Source organism: Drosophila tropicalis, unplaced genomic scaffold (genome assembly GCF_018151085.1).
Source record: "Drosophila tropicalis isolate 14030-0801.00 unplaced genomic scaffold, ASM1815108v1 contig_593, whole genome shotgun sequence".
Taxonomy (NCBI): Eukaryota; Metazoa; Arthropoda; class Insecta; order Diptera; family Drosophilidae; genus Drosophila; species Drosophila tropicalis.
In genome coordinates, this window is record NW_027173070.1 from 22307925 (window position 1) to 22329890 (window position 21966).

Genomic DNA, 21966 nt, shown 5'->3' on the forward strand with positions numbered 1-21966 from the left:
AGATTTCCCCTTCTTCCATCACACTTTACATTTACGAGGTATTTGAAATTGAAATATTTGGCTGCCTATGCTAGGCTGATGTTGCTGCCGTAGAAGTCATCAAATTAAAAACTTTTTGTCGCTGATTTTCATATTGATTATTACCCATGTGTATGTCTATGTATACTAAATATATATGTATGTATTTATTCAAGGCTGCTAGCCGGTCCAATAAAATTTGAATACTCATATGGCAACCTGGGCCGACTTACATACCATTTAATCGTACATATGTATGGCTTTAAGTATGAACTAAGTATATATAATATAAATCTGATTTAGCTACCAGTATGTAGATTAACACGAGTATAGAACGTGTTTACCATCAGCTCTCGTGCTAAAAGTTCTATAACGAGACCAGAATCATAGAATTATAGAATCCCGAAAACACAGATGCCAATTCACCGAAGTGGTGGCCCATAAATCATTTGTCTATAAATAAAGCTAAAATTTAATGGCAACGAGGTCCTGTTCGATAACACTCGCCATAATCACTCACCTCCAACTATTTATAGATCTGAAGGAGTTCAACTAAAGTCCTGGCATCATAATTTTCTTCGTGCCGTCCCTTGGACCAATATATGTAGTTTATCGCCTTCGTCTTGTAATTGTCACAAATCGTATGACATTTTTATGCATATAATTGATTTACTCGCTATGTTTCGACTATTTGCCTCCGAGTGCCATAAATTGTATGTCTTTGGCGTTCCAGTAGCCAGCCTAGTGCCCTGCCCTATCGCGTTTTCGCTTTCTGCCACCAAGTGGGCACATTAATCAGAAGGCCAAAGGAGGCGCCCACGCTGTGTTTGGCTCCAACCAATACCCAGTTGCAGTTGCCGATGCCGATGCAGATCTAGCACCATGTCCAGTCCCAGGCAAAAGCTGCATCTCTAATGGTTTAAAGTATGTGACTTAATATAAATCATACTAGCTTCTGCTACTATGTAAGAGCAGTTGCTCTATCTGGCTAGACGCCGCCGCCGCCCGCATCACACTCAATTCCAGTTGGGAAACCAATCTAGTGGCGATGGCAATCGAAATGCGTTGAAACTGCAATTAGTTTAATCTCTCGATTTAATCTTAGAACATTAATTAGTTTATTTCAAATGACTTGTGTGTGTGTCGGGCTCGGTGACTTGTGCATTTGACTTGATTTCAACTTAAGTATGTCTGTAAGAGTCTTTGACTTGAACCAACGACAATAATTGCCTTAATTACGCATTAGTTTACATTATTAGAGGCATGAGCCAATTCCCCACTCTAAGACACATACTATATAGTACCATATAAGATAAGATAAAGCTAGAACCAACATGGGAAATGAACTATTTCAAATTACTTTGACTTTATTATACAAAAATCTCAGTAAGCTAATTAGTTGGTCATAATGTGGAAAAACTTGTGTAAGTTCTTAAAGTTAAGCCCCAAGTAAAATGGGTGACAAAAAATTCCTAACGACATGTTATAATGAATAATTAAGCGCTCGTTTAAAAATGAACGAAATGAACCTTAATGTATTAATTCAAGACGCGTATTTGTTTAAAGATGAAGCAATTTATGGTAGTTAGTTGAACTAACAATAAGTATTCGATCATTTGGATCATTTTATTCTTTTTGTTTACTTAAATCCAGGTTCTTTGCAAATAGTTAACAGTGTTAGTAATAATAATTAATCTCCCTTTAAATATAGACTAGAACGTGTAATTAAGTGCATGTAAAACCAGTTAGCTTTACTTTCTCTAAACTGAACATGTCTGGTTTTTGGACAAACTATGTCTGTATCTGATTTATACAGGAATGTTATACATATTACATTCGAACGAATACACCTTTACACTCACCTACAAATCACCAGTTCTCAATCTGAAAAAATACTGGATCTAACCCCCCAACAGACACTTCTGAAACAGACACTTCTTGCAATCTATTTTGAAAATTTAAAGTATTAAACAATTTATCTAGAAAATATTTACTAAGACTAGGGAGAAGCTTTTACCATAAGAGGCTGGTCCGATAAGTACTTAGCCTCTCCGCTTGATGGCGTCATCATCGCAAGAAGAGTTTTTAATCGTGTAGAACCTTCTTTTAGACGACTAATCTCAAAATTTCAGTCGAATCGAGTTCGGTGTTTTGTTTTGACTCCGTGTAGAACCGAGGGTATCCATTTTTAAAAAAATGAAAAAAGATCAATATCGGTCAGTTATTTGATTCTTGTTTTTGGAAGAGAAATTGCCAAGTGAAATCAAAGATCGGTTGTATACTGTGTACGGTGACCCTTCTTCTTCGATGGCAACCATCAGAAGTTAGCTAAAAGAGTTATAGCACGGTCGCACCTCGGTTTTTAATGAGCCACGCCCAGGAGGATAACAATAGGTATCTGAAAAGACTGCGTGAGTTATATCCTGCATGAAATGTTGGCGGAGACTATTGCCAAATAGGTCGAATTGGGCTACAAACTGCAGCTCCATCCACCACATTCTCCAGATTTGGCCCCATGCGATTTCGAACGAAGTAAAAGTCACTCGCCGGGCAGAAATTTGAGTCGAATGAAGAAGTTATCTCCGTCCTGAAGTCGTTTTTTTTTAAGACCTCGAGAAAACTTTTTAGAGGGGTTAAGAAAGTTGGAGCATCGCTGAATCAAGTGTATCAACCTTAAAGGAGGCTATGTTGAGGCTAAGTACTTATTGGACCGCCCTCGTATGTACTGTTAAATAATCCAATTGCAATCGTGGCAAGTAAAGGCATCTTTGGAAAGTTTTTGAACCCTTAATCCTTTGTCTTTTTGAAGTTATGAACACAATAGAAGAAATTGCCCTCTATAAATAATTCATCTCAAAAACCCCATAAATTTATCTATTCAAGTTTTCAATCATAAAATGTCAATGTCTCTTTTAAGTCACGTTTTCTTAGTTTTAAAAACAAAATTTGATAAACAAAATTGAATAAAAAATTTAACTTATTATATCAAATAACCAAAATGATTATAGTTGATAGTAGCAAAGTTTTGAGATGCAAATTAGCTTGGTTATTGATTTTGCATCACATTTGTTTAAATTTTGTGAGTATTTTTTGGTTTTTTCCTTACTTGTTGTTGGTGTACATTTGCATAGGCAAATCTCCCTTCCCAATTGATTTAGATTAATATCCATCATTAGCTATGCTAGATGTCATTCGAGTCTTATAAATATACATATAAATTTATTTATAAGTGTGTGTATCTGTCTTAATTGCATATTTAAAGCTGACATTTATAATAATTAAATTTACATAGCAAATTTTCGCCAACGACGACTGCAAAGTGCAGTTCTTTAGAGTTATATCTGTGTCTTAGTCGCTGTGCTAATTTTCTAGCCAGTTGATTAATAAGCCGCCATAAGTTGGCTATCAGAGAGCAACAAGAACAGCAGCAGCAGCAGCTCTACCAAACTGGAGGCCATTCATCTTCTAGACAAAGAGAAGCGCATGTCCACGTCCACATTCACATCCACGTCCGTGTCGTCCCAATCGTCTGTGTTGGTTCTTTTTCCTTTTCGGTAGGTGCTGAAAACGAAATTCATTTGCTACCAACATCAACAGCATGGCCTTGAGCCATGAATAATGTTGGCAATTACTCTTCAGGTTGTCATGCTTTGTCTTGCCAGCTGAAAGTAAAGTTGAAGTTGGCTATTCAGATCGGCGACTAGGACTGGCCTGGACTGAGCTAATGGTCTAGATAGTCTCTGGTTCTAATACCACCAAAAGAAAAGTGCAAGTTGCCAGTTACGATTATGGAATTGTGCCACTTGTTGCACATGTTGCACACCGACGACTGTCTTCTTTCTAATGGCGCCCAGTACCAGACTCTCTGTGCACTCCGTGGCACTTAATTACAAGCTTGTTGGCCATGTTGCAAGTCAGCGTGTTGCCGATGCTGTTGCTGATCTCGCTGCAGCACGTTGCAGTCTGTGTGAAATGAATGTGTCGACTGTCAGCTACGCTGATATCATCGAACAAGCTGCTGGCCCGCAGCAACCTCACACCAAACGAAAAGAAAAAACACCCAAACACTTCACCATTGCTGATAGCCATCGCCTTGTGTGAAATGTCTTTCTGAGTCATCCCCATCATAAGCCAAGGCCAGGCCATTAGAATTCTGAACAGACACTTGTCGGCTAATTAATAAGCTCAATTACCTCACACTTCACACAATAATTAGCACAGTTCTAGTTTTAGTACATTCAAATGGTCATCCTCTCAAACAAAGACCACGAAGAAACACCTTTTACACGTCTTAAAACAAATTGGTTATTAAATTATGACCACAATGGGCGGGCTTACATGCAATCAACACTAAAAGAAACGGAAATTAACAGGCCCGCATTACCGCTTAAAAGGGCCCCAAGGCCCCTGACAAAAAACATAAAACACTTTGAAAGACAAACCACAATTTGGGGTCCAAATTTACAGCAAATATTTTAAATTTTACTGGCAACATAATTAAAAAAAAAGATTATTTTATAATTTGTATTTAAAAATGAAACATTTTATCTATTAATTGTTATTTACTACTAGTTGTAATGATTTAAATGGCTGGATTAAATTTGTCACTAAAGCGATTTATTTATTTGGTACTAATACTTATTACCAATGAAATATATGGCCCTTGAAACAATATGGCCCTTTAGAATTTAATCGTTCGAATTGGGAGGGTCCAGGTCAGTTCTCTCATCAGCAGACTTTGCCAAACCCTCTAGAATTGTAAGACCATACCACTACTTTTACACTAAAACCAGTTGCGAATTGTAACTGGATGAAGTGAAGCGATGTTTTCATAGTCCGGCAAGCGTCAATTAGTCAGATTAGTGAAAGAAGCATCCTTTAGACCAACTTATCATCACGCTGTTATATTACTTTTATGTTTAAGAATTGAGTTATTCGTTTCTAAAAAGTATTTCAAGAATTCTTCCTATAAACGGAAATGCTAAAAAATTTCATCCAAAAAGTGCTCCAAAAATATATATATCATGCTAATTGTGTTAACCTAACACAGGGAACAGTCAACATTAATCAATAGATCATTTCGAACCGCCCCTGATCACATCTTTAAGAATCGAAATATTTATGAGTTGTTCCAAAAAGGTTTCCCAAGCTTCAAGGTTTTTTGGGTGTTAGGATTTTTCAGACAGCACACGCAGACAAATATTGCGGAAATGGCAGAAACAACTTTGAAAGCAGTTCAATTAACAGTCCCCCCACCATCTACCCCACCCCCTGCCATTCGTCTATTACTATTTCTACACCCTTTGACTAGAAACTACGTTGAACTCTATTTTCCCACCATTGGGCTGGTCAGCAAATAAACTGACAACTCATGAAAACCATTTGCTACTGTTTTGATTTTGATTTTGGCTATTGCTTTTTGGGTATTTTTGATTATTTTTTGGTGTGTGAATATTTAGGCACGTAAGTCGGGGATTTTGATTGCTGTGAAATTGCATGACATCGCCTGCATGCCAAAAAAAAAAAAAAAAAAGAAACCTGAAATAAGCAACAAACCAACAGTTTAATTGTGAAATTCCATGCTGAAGGTCTTCGATTTTGGGCTGCATATGACCTTTAGTTTCCGTGTCGTTGACACTTCGATTGATACATTTTTCATACTCTGGGGATTGAAAGAGTATATTCATTCTTGGTACAATTTGAGTCATTTTGCATCATTTCAAGCGGATTTGTCCTTGATCGGTTTGAGTCACAACTGACAGTTTTGAAGTGCCTTCTGTCTGTTCGAAACTTCTTGAAACTAATTCATATCTACTAATCCATTTATCTTTTCATCTATCTCTCCATCCATCTATCTAGGCATCTACATTTGTTTATAAGAGCTCTAATCTGTATATGTATAATGCATCTCTTAAATATTAGTCATCGTCTTATTGTTATTTCAAAAGTTGTGTTAGATCGCCAGAGTCAATCTGAAATGAAAGTTTGCAAGATGTTTGTTAAAGGACTAAACAGTCAAATACTTTAATTCATAAGACTCTCTTTCAAAATCTATATTTTATTTCATTACGTCACAAATCTCTTTGCTGCTGCTGAATCATTGTCCATTCTTCCTTAAGATCAAAGGGCACAAAAGCTTATCAATCATAGCGTAGCGGCAGCCCACACTCTGACCACTTGTAGAACTTGTGTATTATGATTATTTAACATTTTTTTCATCTGTTTTTTCTCTATTTTTTTTTGTGTGTTTTTTATGTGTCAGCACGAATTAACAATTGCGATTTAAATCGCAAAACAAACAAAACAAGCAACAACACGAGCAACTACAATATATGAGTAAATATATATAAAGATATATAGATACAAGACCGATCACCGCTAGCTAAATTGTTGTTCTTCTTTGTTATGGTGCCATGCGGAAATTGTTTGTACAACAAACAACAAAAGAACAACAACCAAAAATAACACCAACAACACAATGCTGCTGAAGAAGACACTGTCTGACTGCCTGACTGGCTGGCTGGCGCCCATCATCTTGATGAACAATTCATTATTATGATGTTCACTTGTTAAAAATAATTAAACATAAATCGCTTCGCCTAGTTTGCAAGCCAACACACATCGGAAACCAAAGAAAACACATCCACTCTAAGGCGTTAGTTAAATAGCTAGATGATTCTTACAAGAAAACCAAAAAAAATGGTAGGCCAAAATGTCTATATTGAAACACAACAAATTCCTCCTCCCACACAAGCGATGAGTCATTTTGGCTTAAACGCACTAAGCCCTAATCATATAGAAAGGCAGTTACAGTTACATAGTTACATATGTAACAAAGAGAATCCTTCTTCAAAAGTATTGTAAAAATTTCAACCGAAAATCAGTTCAAAACTATCGGAGATATGAAGCCAACCGAGTTAAGTCAAAATGTTTAACCATTGAAGAGCTTTTTGTTTTTGATTGCTATCTCCAAATATTTGTATACCCTTTCAAAAGGAGTATACCTATTAATTTTGCTCAGATCTGAACTAGTTGATGTATTATAATAAATGAGCATTGCAATGCCTAGAAGAAAGCATCTCCGACCATTCGGATATAACCTCATATAACCATGTCACGACCTAGTCGGTGGCTCAATGGAGACCTACTAAAACTACAATTCTGTAGTTCTCGAGTTCAAACCCCAACATAAGTGGAGTTTCCCCCGATGAAGCTACAATTCTGTAGTTCTCGAGTTCAAACCCCGACATAAGTGGAGTTTCCCCCGATGAAGCAATACTGAAAGGTAGTTCCGTTGGGGATAATGGAAACGATTGTGGATAACGAATAATCATATAACCATATCGCCATTCCGTCCGTCCGTTAGAGCTGAAGTGATTATATAGTATATAATGCAGGTGTTGTATACTTCTGATTCAATCGAATCAGACCACTAAATCCCATAGAAACGTGAAGGCCATAAACAATGACTTTTCTCAATCATTAGTTTTTTCAATTATCCATCGTAAATTTGTTACGAAGAAGAACAACAAAAAGACATAAAATGGTATACAAACTTCGGGTTAACTCAACCTTTTGTGTTTTTTTCTAAAGGGCCTTTTGGCTTAGATAAGGCTCGTCATCTAAGTCCTTTAGTGATGATTGATGAAGAATGAATGAAAATTCAAAACGTTCGGAGCAACGACTTGAAAGTGTTCTACTGTATAAACAATCACGATTTGCCTAAATACCTTAATTTAATTATTAAAAACTCAACCTCATAGTCTCACTGTTCATAAAAAAAAAACTGATTGTCCGGCTTTCATTTTCATTGAAGCACAATGAGTTCAACGTTTTCATGGCAAAGTGTTTATTTGGCTATTAATAGTTTCTCGCCTTTTGTTATTTTAGGTAATTGTGTTAAAAGTCGCTTATAAGTTTATATGCCAAGCCTAAAGAAGTTCATATATTATATAATCATATATAATATTATACAATAAGACTTTGTATTTCAGATATAAATGGTATTCTGCAACCAACTCCAACTAGGCCCGAATCCTAGACAATCAAATAAAATTCAAACTTAGCAAACACTCATAAGGTTAATTCGAAACTCTTTAATAAGCCAAGAAGTGAATGCATCTTAGAACCTCTTATCTATAGAGATAAAAAAGAATCTGTCAAGAAGAGCTAAACATTCAGAATCTTTTATACTTTTGGAATTATGTGGAGTTTCTCAAGTTGGCGCTTGTAATTTTTTGTTATTATTTCTACAATAGTTTATTGCAAATTTTTCCAGCCGTTTCTATTTAAATTTTTTTCCTCATGCTTTTGTGTTTTTGTTGTTTTGTGGTTGCGTGGATTTGTTGTTGTTTTTGTTATTGTTAGTTTCTGTTTTTATGTAGCAAGGTCGTTCGTTGGTCTGCTATGGCCAAAACAATTTGCTTTATGTATGTACATACAGACATTTTTTGTTGCTTTCTGCTGTTGTTGTTGTTCAGTGCTAAACCATTCACCTGAGCTCTTAACTGTTTGTTGCCATTTTTTAATTGAAATAGCAAGAAACAATAACAAAAAACAAAAAAAAAAAAAACCAAAACGAAAATTACCCAGCAGCAAACTGAAAATTATATTTGGATTACAACATATTGTTGGTTGGCCCAGGTTAGATATATGTATATACATATGTATATATTTAGGTACACCTTCATACATATAGATGACTATGGATATGAATAGTTGTATATAGTAGTAGTAGCATTCTTGAGCAATTATTACCACATTGAAGTGTTTCATTCTGTACTTTGGCTTTGACGTTTTGGCTTTTGATCGAATATCCATGATTATTGTGATTATGACAACCGGACACTTGAAAATTTCTATTTATAATGCGAAAAATAAACTGAACCTATTCACATTCTTCTTGTCTTAGCTCAGCGAAAAGAATACAGAAATGTAACTTGACAAGAAAGCAAACTAATTCATTCGACATATCATTTTTGATCTTACATGAGGTGAAAAAACCAAAAATCATCGGGCATCCATCTGTCCTTCGAAGGTGTCTAAATTAAACTGACCAATTTGACTGACCAAGCAGTTTGTGGTTTACCATTAAAGAACAAACACAAACTCTTGGTCTCTTGGCCTTCATTTATTATATGCAATTCATAACAGTCAGCATTTCAGAAATAAACAAACTGCCAAGAACATTTTAGCTCTCCACTTGGACTATGTCCTGCAGGATCATTTACATTTATGTTTTATGAATTAGTTAAGAAATTAATAAACACAAGATAAAACGAACTCTATACATATTTGGCCTTGACCATGCTAGGAAGATTTCTGTCCTTTCTTTTCATTTACTTATTACTTTTAATTTGTCAACATTAACACTTTCCTCTTAGATTTGAATAAAGAAATATTATATTATAGACATTGTATATGTAGGTATATAGAATATCTATATTATATCTATTTGACTGGACAGATGGAAAGTGAACACGGATAAATCGCAGCATATGACTTTCGCCACTCGCAGGCGCTTAGGGTGGATAAGATGAAGTTCCTAGCCCCTACCCTTATTAGGCGTTTATCCTCAGTTAAGCTTAAAACTCAAGAAAATGCAGTGGTTACTCGGCAAGAGATCTGAGCTCAGCACGTTCAAAAAGTTGCTATTCTACAGGGCCATTCTAAAGCCTGTATGGACTTTATGGCATACAACTCTGGGCGTACAGGGTCTAACTTAAACATTGAAATTCTGCAATGTTCCAAATTGTCGAAGCTCCTCTTCAGTCATCGACAGAGACCTTAATATCCCTTGAATTATGACATGGCATTTGGTACTTCTTCAGGCTAGAAACCCATGACAATGCACGAGCACTCAAACTGCTGGACAACAGCTGGCAAATTAGAAGTCTAAAAAAAGTCACCCACTTGAACTGCCATTTAGACCAGAGATGGACTGGTGATTTCAACTCCAACTTGACAATATTTAAGATTGCAAAGAAAAATAAATATAAAAAACAAAAAAAAAGTCAGAATAGTATTAAGTTTTATTAGTTACTCTTTGAATAGCATACATATAAACTTGTCAAAGAAATCTAGAATTAATTTCATGTACTTCTTCCTCCTAACCCAGGAGGGAAATCGTCCAAGCACCCTCATATTGAGTGCCAAAAAGACCTTTTCTTCTTTAATGTCAGTTTTGTAATGGCTAATGAAAGTCTTTCTACTCTACCGTTGAAATTAGAAGCCATTATTGTATATTTATATGACCTACTGTTACTAATAGTGAAAACAAGGGGTCAATATCTTGCGACGATCTCGATTGGATAGCTACATAAACGTCTCGTCTAAAATGCAATGAGACTTGGATGCTAAAGATGTAAATTCTCTAATCACTTCAGGAAAGGATAGGTCTCGAATCCTACAGACGAGAATCTTGAAGTACCTTTTTCTTTGTTGCTCTTATTCGGTCACTAGGGAGTACTAATTTCATACATATCCTTAAGATTTAAAGATTTATGATTAAATTGTACAACTGTTTCCTTAAATTAAATTAAATTAAATAAATAAATGGATGACACGATTTTGTTTAAAAAAATCAATATTTGTCTGTATCATATTGACTATAGAAGGATTTTTCAACTTTTTTAGATTCTTGAAAGAAAGTTTTAGTGGTAAAATAGTTTGCTTAGAATAAATTTTTATTAAAATAAATCTAAAATTGAAAAATTGGCAGAAAATAACTTTTTTAGCAAAGATAGAACGTCCGTTCGTCTAAGAGGGTCATTCAGTTCCCCTTCATATGTAGCACAGTAAAAATACACACAAACTTATTTTGTTTCATTCAACTCGATATAACCTTGCCAAGAATGTGTTTGGGGAACTTCCTTAAATAGATTTTATTAGAGGTTTAATTATTTGGTTTACAATGCATAACTCAAACACAAACATCAATTATAAGGTAAATCATGTACACAGTTTGAGAGCGAATCAGAAAAAGTATCTCAGACTTTTTTATTTCTTTTGTTCATTAAAGATTCTCTTAATATACATTTATTTTATAATATGGGTTGTTAATTTTTGTTGCACACGTGTCTAAATGGCTCATTTTACTATGTAGTTTTAAATGACATGACCAAACTAAATAAAAATTAAGATAGTATATCAAAGAGCTTTAAAAGGAAAAATCTTGACAGTTTTTCATGTGTTGTTTGTGGACAGAATGCTTAGACTCTTAGTTAACATTGATTAACATTTGTTGATTGCTTTTAATAAATCAAGCCAAACACACAAAACGAGAAGTCCACAAAACGGATTTAGCACCTTCTTTAGATATTATTTGAAACTTCTTCACATCAAAAGATCCCCACCTTGTGCCAATCATTAGTATCTGAAGTATTGAATCGATTTAGCATAATGCCAAAATGAAGACCTTTTCTATTTAATTGCAATTGCCTTCCGCTGTTCTGTCCAAATTATGTATGCATATTTTAAAATGTTAATTGATTTTTATAGTTCAACAATGGATTTGCCACACCTCCCATTTAAGCAAAGTCTATGCTTAGATGAATCATTCATCGATTTGGCAAGCATAGACAGAAAACATTTTCAATTTCAAATATTTAGCAAATAAATTGCATTTGAACATTACCCCCCGCTGGCCATATAAGACAATTTGCCATAATGGAAACCACACTGAATTATGTCGCTCAAAGTTGGCTTAATCAAATGGCTGACCAAATAAAGAAGCTTGTTGGTGCTAGACAAAAAGACGTACAGTGGGGGAAATACCCAAATGAACATCCGCAAAAAAGAAATACAAATACATATATTTAAAAAAAAAAATGAAAAAAAATATTTAAAATAGAACTAATTCACACGCCCCAAAGAACAAATTGTTGATACCTAAATTGTTTTTTTTGTTAATATTTTATGCTGAGCAATTGAAGTTTACCCTAGACTATTTATAGCTGCATATATAATTTATTCTTAAAGAACTTGGATAATAGAGAATCCCCGGAGAGACAAACAGAGAGAGAGAGAGAGCAGAAGCAACCTTAAAGCTTCGCTGTTGCCTGGCAACTGAGATTCAATATGAATGCAGATATTGGTTTCAGCCCGTTCGGTCGTGCTTTTTGGCCAGGTCTTCGGGTTTTTTTTTTTTTGTCGTTTCTGTCGTGGCTCGTGGCTTGGGCTTGTGGCTTGTGACTCTGGCTGTGGCTGTCTTTTGGCCTGGCTCACCGTTACTTGGGCCAGTTGAAATACGCAGCTTGAGGCGAACGGTTCTCGAACGCGCTTCCTCGGCATTAACCCCCTATTAACAAACCTTTATTCAAAGGTGTTAAAACAAACAACAAAAAATTAATTCTTACTAACCAAACAGAAGAGAAAAATAATAACAAATTGCTAAAGAAGAGCCACAGCAGCCGTCGTAGTCGTCGTTATTAGCGTCGCGAGTGTTGTGCCAAAAACAAAATCAAACAAATATATAACTCTTTACACAAAACACCACAATAGAATTCAAATAAAATTATAGAATATTAGAGGAAAACAGAAACATTTATTGATTGTGGGGAGCAACGAAAGTTTTTTAAACGGATAAACTTATCAATTTACACTAAGGGTAAGTCAACGACAACGACCTTGGCATTTAACTTTAAAACAATTTGTCATTCATTTCAAAACATTCAGTCGCTCATTTGCTAATTAAAAGTCGTCTGCACTTAGTATTGATTGGCAGCTAAATTATCGAATGATTTCAAAGATGTTCGGGTATTTTTAATTAGCTGAAAGCATCCCATACTATGAATATATTCATATACACATACATATGTATATGATATATGGTATATAGTATAGTTGTTGTCCATGAGTGTGAAATAAAAACCGTAAAACCTAAATAAACTGTATGGCATATCAGGTCTTGAAATTTTCATGTAAATTACAGCGACTTCAAGTTCGTTGCTTCAGTCTTTTGTTTTGGCCCACAGCACAAAGCACAAACAAAAGGTTCTTTGGCTAGAAAACTAAGCCTCTATTTTGTATAATACTTATACTAACTAACGCATTAAAGTGCAATCAAAAGGAAATTCGCTTTATTGTTGTTGGCTCTTTGGTTGTTGTTGTCTTCTGGACAACCTTGGCATGGCATGGTTTTTGGGTATGGTAAAACCCGTTTTACTTATGCGTGTGCTTAATTTACACGCCGATTAGCATTTCAATTTAATATAATTTCATATTTTCTTGTATATATGTATTTTCATTAACCAAAAGTGACATTTTTTTTGGTTGCCTTGAAGCAAAGATATTTTATGAGCGATTTAATCTCTGCTTTAAATGACAAGAAATAAGAAACAGCTGAAGAACTCAAAAGATGCGTAATAAAATCATTGAAATGACGGGCACTGCCTTTATATCGGAATGATCTATCGTATATATAACGTAATATCTGAGAATCCCCTTTAAAAGAGGTTCATTGGCTTGTGAGAAAAAGGTGAACCGCTGCGTTTGCTTTAGCTGCTTCTCATGCAAATTTTGTTTTTTTTTTTCTTGTTGTTTATTTGCCACATCTGCTGGCTTGAACTCCTTTCAGTTTGCGGCTCATTTGCATGGCTAGCGAAAGCGGCTTAATTAACAGAACTTGGCCTACATTCGTTCGATACTTGGAGCTGAAATCGGTTTAGTCAATGACAAAATCGTTTTAAGACTTTTGCCCCTGAATTTGTTTGGCTTAGAATTTTTGGTTAACTCATTTGCCATACAATTATATAATTGAAATTGAAACTGAATTGTACACAATTGAAATCCCAATTAAGAGCCAAGAGCATGCCCTTTTGTTATAGAGATCTTTTATATGCCATTAATTGGACACATTTATGTTTATATAGCCACACTCAATCAGTATGATGTAATTATTGTGATTCATTTAAATCATAGAAATGTCAATTGCAATGTCAGCAATTCGACTGCAAAATTAACATAACCAAATTGATTGGAGCGAATGACTAATTGAAATGATTTGCTGTTGGAAAAAAAATCTAAGCACAAACACGAGCAACATTTAATTAGCTAGTCAAAAAAAAAAAAAAAAGAGACAAAATAATAATAACAACAAGAAGAAAAAATACCTCTTCAGATTCTTGTCTCTCTTGTATTCCAAGGCTTAAACCAAAGCAAAACTCAACAACAAAATCATAATAATTTTTTCTGCAAGTAATTTAAACAGTAATAAACAATGATGGTTATAAAAATAATAATAATAATCACTCAATAGGCACAACAACAATAACAATGGCAAATCAAAAAAATGAAAATAAAAGCGGAAGTCAAATTCGAAGGCATTTCGTGTGCAACTCAGTTTTTGTTGTTTCTCTTTTTTTTTTTTTTTTTTTTTGTTTTTTTGGACCTGTCTTTCTTGGTCTTTCGTTTTTTCACGCCTTCCTGGTGAGAATTCTCAACACCCGTTGCAACAGCCGCAGGGGCAAAGAAGCAGACAACGACAAAGAAGAAGCGGTGAAAAATAAGTGAAAATATTATGAAAGCCAAGTGGAAAGAAAAATGCAAGTGAACAAAAACAAAATCGGAATTTATAATTTTCGTGTGCCGATTTTCAAACCACAAACTCTTGCCACTCTTGCCACTGGTGATGATGTTGCCGCTGCTGTTGGTGCTGCTGCTGCTGCTTTTGGTGATGTTGCTGATGACGCAGATGATGTAATCAGCTCGACATGCACATCAAAGTGACAGAGCAGCCAGCAAAAGCTCATTCATTGCATTGCACATGCCAAGTGCATAAAATGACACGAAAGCAAAAAGATAATCAAAGATCAGACAAAAAAGAAGTAGAGCTAAATTCCATATACAGTGAAACCTCGATATAACGAACTTCGTTATAACGAAAAACCCAATATAACGAATTTTTTGTTAAGTCCCTTGAAAGGACTAAGGTCTTACATTTCAGTACCTATAGCGAATCAATAGATATAACGAATAATTTTGCGATCCCCCTCAGATTCGTTATATCGAGGTTTCACTGTATATATACTATATAAGACAAGTTGGCAAAGTTGACGAAAGTCCAAACTAAACCCACAGAGTGAAAGCCATATAGAACTGAACATTAAGGGCAATAAATTAAACTTATTTGCATTAAGCATACGCCATGTAGTCTCTGGTGCATGAAAGATCAGTAGAAAATCTGATCTCATATGCCATAATAAGAGCAAGAGCAAAGTAAGCTAATATTTAGCATAGAACAAAAGCAGAACAAGTTCCATTAGATAAAAGAATTTATAATCTCATTTCAATACAAATTCCTTTCAATTTCTGGTTTATCAAGACTCTGGCTTGAAATTTTAGTTATAATACCATTTAAAATCAAATCAAAGTATCAAGTTTTACTTTTTGTGATCCCCAAGGCATCAGCTAATGAATTAAGCATGCCATTAAAGTCTTCAACAATTGGAGTCAGTGTGAATTACATTTTTGACTGCAGGCCGGCACGTTTCATTCATGACTCAGAGTGAAAAAGAACTTCTTTGACTCTTTCCGTTTCTACGTACTATTAATGAAGTCCACAAATATATCATCAGCCACATGGAGGTCAACACCATCCTCACCTTTATGCGCTAAACATGCCCAACATTCCGATTTCCGAAACGATGATTTTCTGACTGTTTCATCTTCTATTTTAAAGAGATGTGATTAAGTTTTGTGTGGAGCTCCTACGTCAATAGCAAGCCAAAAAACAAAAAGAAGAAGAAAAAAATGCCAACCAACGTTGTCTGCCTTTTTTTTTTTTTGTTGCTCTTCGTCGTTGTCGTTCTTTGTCTGTTGTATATATGTATATTGTATAATATATACGCATAGCATTTCATTTCATGTCGGTTCTTTTCACCGAAAGCTTAGAGCCAATTTGTTGTTATTTTTCGACGATGATCGCATACAAAAAGCAGCAGCAAAAACAACCACAACAACAAATAAAAAAAATGAATAACAGCAACCAAATTTAATTAACTATTTAGCATTTTCTCTGACAAACTTAAATAAACACTTATTACATGACAACAAACCAGAAAAAAAAAAACAATTAAATTATATTTATTTTCTAGTTGATTCATTGACAGAAATGATGAGAGGTAAATATTTAATTATCGGTCACTTTAAAGTTGCCTTTTCAAAGTGCATCAAGTGCTAATTGAGATGCCACAGTGAGCGCTGTCGATTGAAGTTCGCCACCAGGCCAGCCACCAGTTCGTGTCTTAAGTCTTTCGTTTTTTTCGCTTTTATTTTATTTTTTTTTTTTAGTTTTGCTAGGGCAGCAAGTTTTCCGCATGCCAAGGCAACAACCATGCCCCGCAGTTCGTCGATTGCAATTAATTATGTAAGCCCACAGAGTCCGCTTCAAGGTTAGAATTTTATTTTTAAACCCCGTAAACACAAAACTGTTCTGTGCGTGAGTGAGTGAACCAGTGACTAACTGAGAGGGTGAGAGAGTGAGTGAGTGAGTGAGTTCTCCTCCATTCTCCTTTCGTACATGCCATCTCAAGGCCGTTCGTTCGATTCCTGCGCAGAAGGAAGTCAATCTTGGTATTCGCCTAAGCCGCTTAACTTGCTCTTGTTGTCATTATTCGACTGCTGTCCACTGTCTGTATATACTAGTTCGTTTCTGTTGGCATTGTTGATATAGTTCGGTAGTTGCTTAATTGGTTTATGAATCATGCCACAAATTGCGCAACTGCCATGTGCCATAGAGAGGGAGAGACAGACAAACAGACAGACAAACAGACCAACTAGTTGCATTTGGGCGCCTTTCAAAAAAAGACAAAAAAAATATAAAAGCAACGGTGTCAGTGAGCGCGTGTCAACCTAAAACGGAGACCCACACCCAAATCTGTTGCAGCAGCTGCCTATGTTCTGGGCTCAATACAATTCTTGGCCATAATGGCAGCAACCTTGAAAGTGCCAGCAATATGAACTCAACTGAACGATCGCATTTTTTAAGCATACGTTACATGTCCGGCTTACTGCTGCAAAATAAAAATTGCTAAAACAAGTTTACTTCCATTTCATATATTTTTGGTTTTTGAGGTACGACATTCTAAGCCATGTACTTGGCTTTTATGGCCCGAGCCTCATCAATTACATCGAGTGGTAATTTGACATTATATATTAAACAAGATCTTTTAGCATTTGACAAAAAGTATTAAAATCATTTTAATGGCCATTGTCTGGCGTTGACTTGAAAATTTCTTTTCAATTGGCTGCTACCGACGACAGCAACGATAACAACAACAACAACAACGACAACAGCGGCGACGACGATGTGATTTAATTTCATTTCATTTAATTTCATTTCGGTTGACTTCCAGTCATAAAAAGATACAAAAATTAATTGTTTGCACAACAAACAAAGAAACACCAACAAAAAGAAATATATAAAGTCACTTGTGTGTATGTGTGTGTGTGTGTGTGTGTGTGGATGTTGTTGTGATTATGACTTGACTTTTTGCTTAGTTACTTACTTTTATTTTTGTCTCATGTGAGTAGAGCAGCTACCAAAAATGAAATGGAAAATTAAAATTACACATTGTTAGATGAAAAGAAAAACCGGGCACGCAACATCATGAAAAACCAAGTGCCAGATACTAGGTACTATAGGTTGGTCTACAATACATATGAACAACCCAATGACACATACAGACACAAATACCTACATACATACTTGCATATATTTTGGCTTGTTTCTTGGGGGCTTGGTTAGAGACAAGGCCCACACCGAAAATGTCATAATAAGTTAACTTTTGGGCCAAGATCCACATAGATATGAAGAGCAATAATGTTGGTACTAATATATAGATATATTCTATATACATTTTCCGATTGTGAATTTACAATTGAAATAATGCTAACAAAGCTATGAAAATGTAAATTATTTATGGCACAAGTAAGAAACAGACAAGATTCTTAACGTAATCTTTGAGCCAATTGTCACGAGTTTTATTTGGCTCGACAAACACGATTTAAAAATGTTTCAGCCATGTTCGATCACAATTTACTTGAACAATTTAATCAATTCTAGCATTAAAATGAATTGGAAATTGTCTTTTAAGCAAATAGTTAAGGAGATCTTTATACCAAATCTGTTTTTTGTTAAATTATCATACAAATTAAAGTGCAAAAAGTGTGTTTAATTTGTGGCTAACATCAGGACCTTGGACAGAAAATCCGGACACGGGTATCTCAACTGACGTGCCCTATATTATTATAAAGGATTTGGTTTGGAATGAAAGGCCCTATCACAATACCATTCAAAAGTAAGTTAAGCTAGATCCTCTATTGAATTAATGAATAAGAATTCATAATTCCAAAGGACAACCAAATATGTGTCCAAAGTGTTTTTTATTGCTGAGGTTTTTTTTTTTGTTTTTAGTTTGTTTGCGGTTTGAAAATTTGCGTAGTTTGTCTGCTGACTGACTAAATTGCCCCTAAGCCTTGTGGGCGTTGATGCCATAGACAAAATATATTCGAAATCAAAATTAAAATAAAAAAAAACAAAAAAAAGGTCAAAATAGAATCAGAATTCTATCGAGACAGTCGGCTATTGCCAAGTCAGAGCGTGACATTGATCAAGTTTTGTTCTTTTTTTTTTTTATTTTTATGGCCAAACTGACAACGACTGGTGGCTAATTAAGAAACCCGCCAACGCTTAACATTACTTTTGAGACAAATAGAAAGTTCAGGGCGGTCGGTGGGTTCAATGAAATGCGAGAATTGCTTCTTAAATTACTCATGAACAATTCCGGGTAATTGAAGAAACATTTAAATTAGAGCACGATCGCACCAGTCCATCCGTCTTTAAAATTAAAGTTACACCACACGAAGTGACCTTAATTAGACCTAAAATTGCTTAGAAATGTGTTCATTTTGGGGTGGCTAGTTTGCCTTCTCCCCACCTCCCAACCTAAACGTTAACTCACTTTCATTGCCAATTGTTTGGCTAGGAGAAGCAGGTTGACACACATTTTCAGGTATTTTGGTATCGATGAATCGCAGTAAATATTGTATTTGGCCAAGTAAATTGTATGCCAATCACGTATCAGCGGAATACACCTGACATGCCAAGTGGTAAAACTGTCATTTGCCACTTGATTTTGTCACAAAAAGTTGACTTTGAAACTGAACAGAAGAAAACACACCAAAATAAAAAACCCAACTAGCCGTGCCAATTGAAATGCAATGCATTGAAAAAATGCAAAATGATATATATATACATATACATATATATGTATATATTAAATGGTTTATTCGATTCAATCCCACAAGGTGACATTGGTCAATTGTAATTTCAATTATTGCGTAGGCAGTTGGTGAATACGACTACAGATTTTGGCTTGTGTTTTTGTTTTGTTTGTTTTTTCTTTTTTGGGTTTTTGGCCAAGTTCATTGGCTTTTTGCAGATTGATTGGGCTGATTGCTTAATAATCTCATCACCCTCTATAGAGAGGGGGGATTAGTCTGTCTGTCTCTCACTCACTACTACTCCAAGGTGTAATTTAGTTTGTTTAGATCAAATCAAATCTGGAGAACTTAATTCCATTTGGTATAGAACTTTTGTCTGTCGCAATTATTTCATATAATAATTTTTGGAAAAAAATCCCATTCTCTTTTCTCTCTTTTCCGCAATCCGCTTCGTAAAACCTTTAGAACAGAACAAGATGATTTCACGCCGCAAGATCATATCACGTTCCTTGGACAATTTGGATGCCATTGGCCAAGAGCAAGAGGAGGATGTTTGGCATGATCGCGAGAAATTGTTTAGAGTGAGTATTATATAAAAACAACTATTATTGTAAATATAAAACTTAGAAAGTATATTGCTGATAGAACTTTAATATGAATAAACATAAAATATTCAAAGATCTTAATGGGAGAAATGTTAAACATAGAGAATTTTGTGAAATATTTAACAAAAAAGATATTGTAAAGGAATTCGGACTAAAACTAACTATCTAAACTAACTTACTACAGCCTAATAACATTAACTTTCTTGTAAAAAATTTAAAATACATTTTTTGAAAGATGTCTTAAAACAAACAAGTAAAATATTTTAGATCGATTTAGACTTTTTGATGATTATTCCCTTTCAATTGAATGTTTTGGCAAGCTTAATATAATAATTGGGATACTTAATAATTATATCTAAAAACAAAAGACCCAAACAATTGTATAATTTAGCGTTTAATTTCAAATGAATTTAATATGAGAATATGAATATGAAAAATTAATACTAAATTAAAGCAAAAAGTACATTATATAATATTAAAAAAAAGTTGAAATTTAAATATAGAACAACAGGTTTTAGCCAAATTTTTAGGCTTCATTTCAAATATATTAAAATCTGCTCAAAATTAGTTGTAATTTAATTTTCCCCTTTAATTAATAACCAATTTAGACTTTCTTTTCTAATATCAATTGATTAATTCTCCATTCTAGGATCACATTAATGAAGTTTTAACCAAATGGGAGCAAATCGATGATGAAATTTGGGCCAAAATAATTGTGTTTGAGAAGAATCGTCGTGTGGCCAAGGCCTATGCCCGCTCCTCTGTGATAACCATAAATGGATCCAAGCATGGCTTCGATGGTGTGCGGTAAGTTAAGTTTAAAAATCATTATGATAAGATAATAATAGTTTGATCTGATTGCAGCATTGGTCTCAATGGCTTTGAGAATCCCATGAGGGATTCAGAAACCAAAGTGATCAAGAAATCGATTGGCGATGGTTTTAAAATCAAAATGGATGACATTGGCAACATATTCATAAAACGTTACGGCAAGAGCAACATCTTTGTGAATAGCACATCGCAGGGCAATGAGGAGACTGTGATTGGTGCCGACATAATGCAAATGCCACAAATGTCTCTAACCTCGGCGGGCATCACCGCCAAACTGTTCGATATGAAGAAATTTCAGACGAATATCAATCGAGAGTTTGCACGCAACTATCCAGAACGTGGACGTCTGGAGAGGCAGTGTCTGTCGGCCGTGTCGCTGGTCAAGTCAAATAATAATCTAATCAATACACCAGTTTGGATACTGGTGGTGAATGTGGTGGCCATGGATATGTTGAAGAGTCGCCTGCAAGCATTACCCAAATCGATGGATGCTCTGGGCATGCGAGTGCCATTGACACAAAGCAGTGAAGATCCCTACTCGACCATAGAGAGTCAAGTGGGACTCATATATCCAACTCCTGCAGCCTCCGATGATTCACAAAATTCACAGAATTCCCAGAATTCGAGTAATTCCTCAAGCAAGGGACGACGCAGTCTGTTTAGTGCTGCATTTCTCAATGAGAGTCCATATGTGCCCAAGGTAAGTTCAATTGCATCTCAACAAATTATCGTCAAACTTATTCGAATAACTTCTCACGTCACTCTCACTAGCCGGACTATGAGGCTGGTTTGGTCATCGACAAGAAGATGCAGAAACAACTGCATCAGCAACAACAACGCAAGAAGCAAGATGATCCATATTATTGTGGCCTACTGGCACGCATTCCCAACTTCATCAAGTCTTCGAAGCAAACGAATTGCCCCACAGCCAATAGTGTTAACAAGGCCAGCAAAAAGGAGTCGAAAATAGCCCGTAAAATTTCTGTGCAACATCTCCAACAACAACATCAGCATCAACAACAGCAGTTCCTGCAGCCCGCCCAGCCAATGCCCATTGCCACATTCCATCATTCGTATTTCCCCTACAAGCTCTATCCTTCCCAGCATCGTCTCTCACAGTCACAGCTCTCCCTTTGGGATGCACGTAGTCTGATCAGTGCTCATGGTAAATAAATGAAACCCATTTTAAGCTAGTAACATTATTTTATCTTCTGTCTCCCTCTCTCTCTTTACAGAATGACATGATTTGTTGGTGAAACTGGAAAGTAATTTATTCATCGTCTAGCCT

The 21966-nt window shown here is 35.3% G+C and overlaps 1 protein-coding gene and 1 long non-coding RNA gene across 2 annotated transcripts; one reads left to right on the forward strand and one right to left on the reverse strand.

Annotated features, from left to right (window-relative positions):
* Positions 1 to 5562: 5562 nt before the first annotated feature.
* LOC137578240 (uncharacterized) lies at positions 5563 to 6254 on the reverse strand. The gene is made up of 2 exons (XR_011032561.1): positions 6089 to 6254; positions 5563 to 5990 (listed from the first exon to the last, which is right to left on the reverse strand). It is a non-coding gene; the product is annotated as an uncharacterized lncRNA (long non-coding RNA).
* Positions 6255 to 12295: 6041 nt separating this feature from the next.
* Positions 12296 to 21949, forward strand: reb (rebuf). The gene is made up of 6 exons (XM_068290741.1): positions 12296 to 12625; positions 19708 to 19823; positions 20497 to 20654; positions 20712 to 21378; positions 21450 to 21843; positions 21914 to 21949. Exons 2-6 carry the CDS (start codon positions 19719 to 19721, stop codon positions 21916 to 21918), a joined length of 1329 nt encoding a protein of 442 aa, XP_068146842.1. The 5' UTR covers positions 12296 to 12625; positions 19708 to 19718; the 3' UTR covers positions 21919 to 21949.
* The last annotated feature ends 17 nt before the right edge of the window (positions 21950 to 21966 follow it).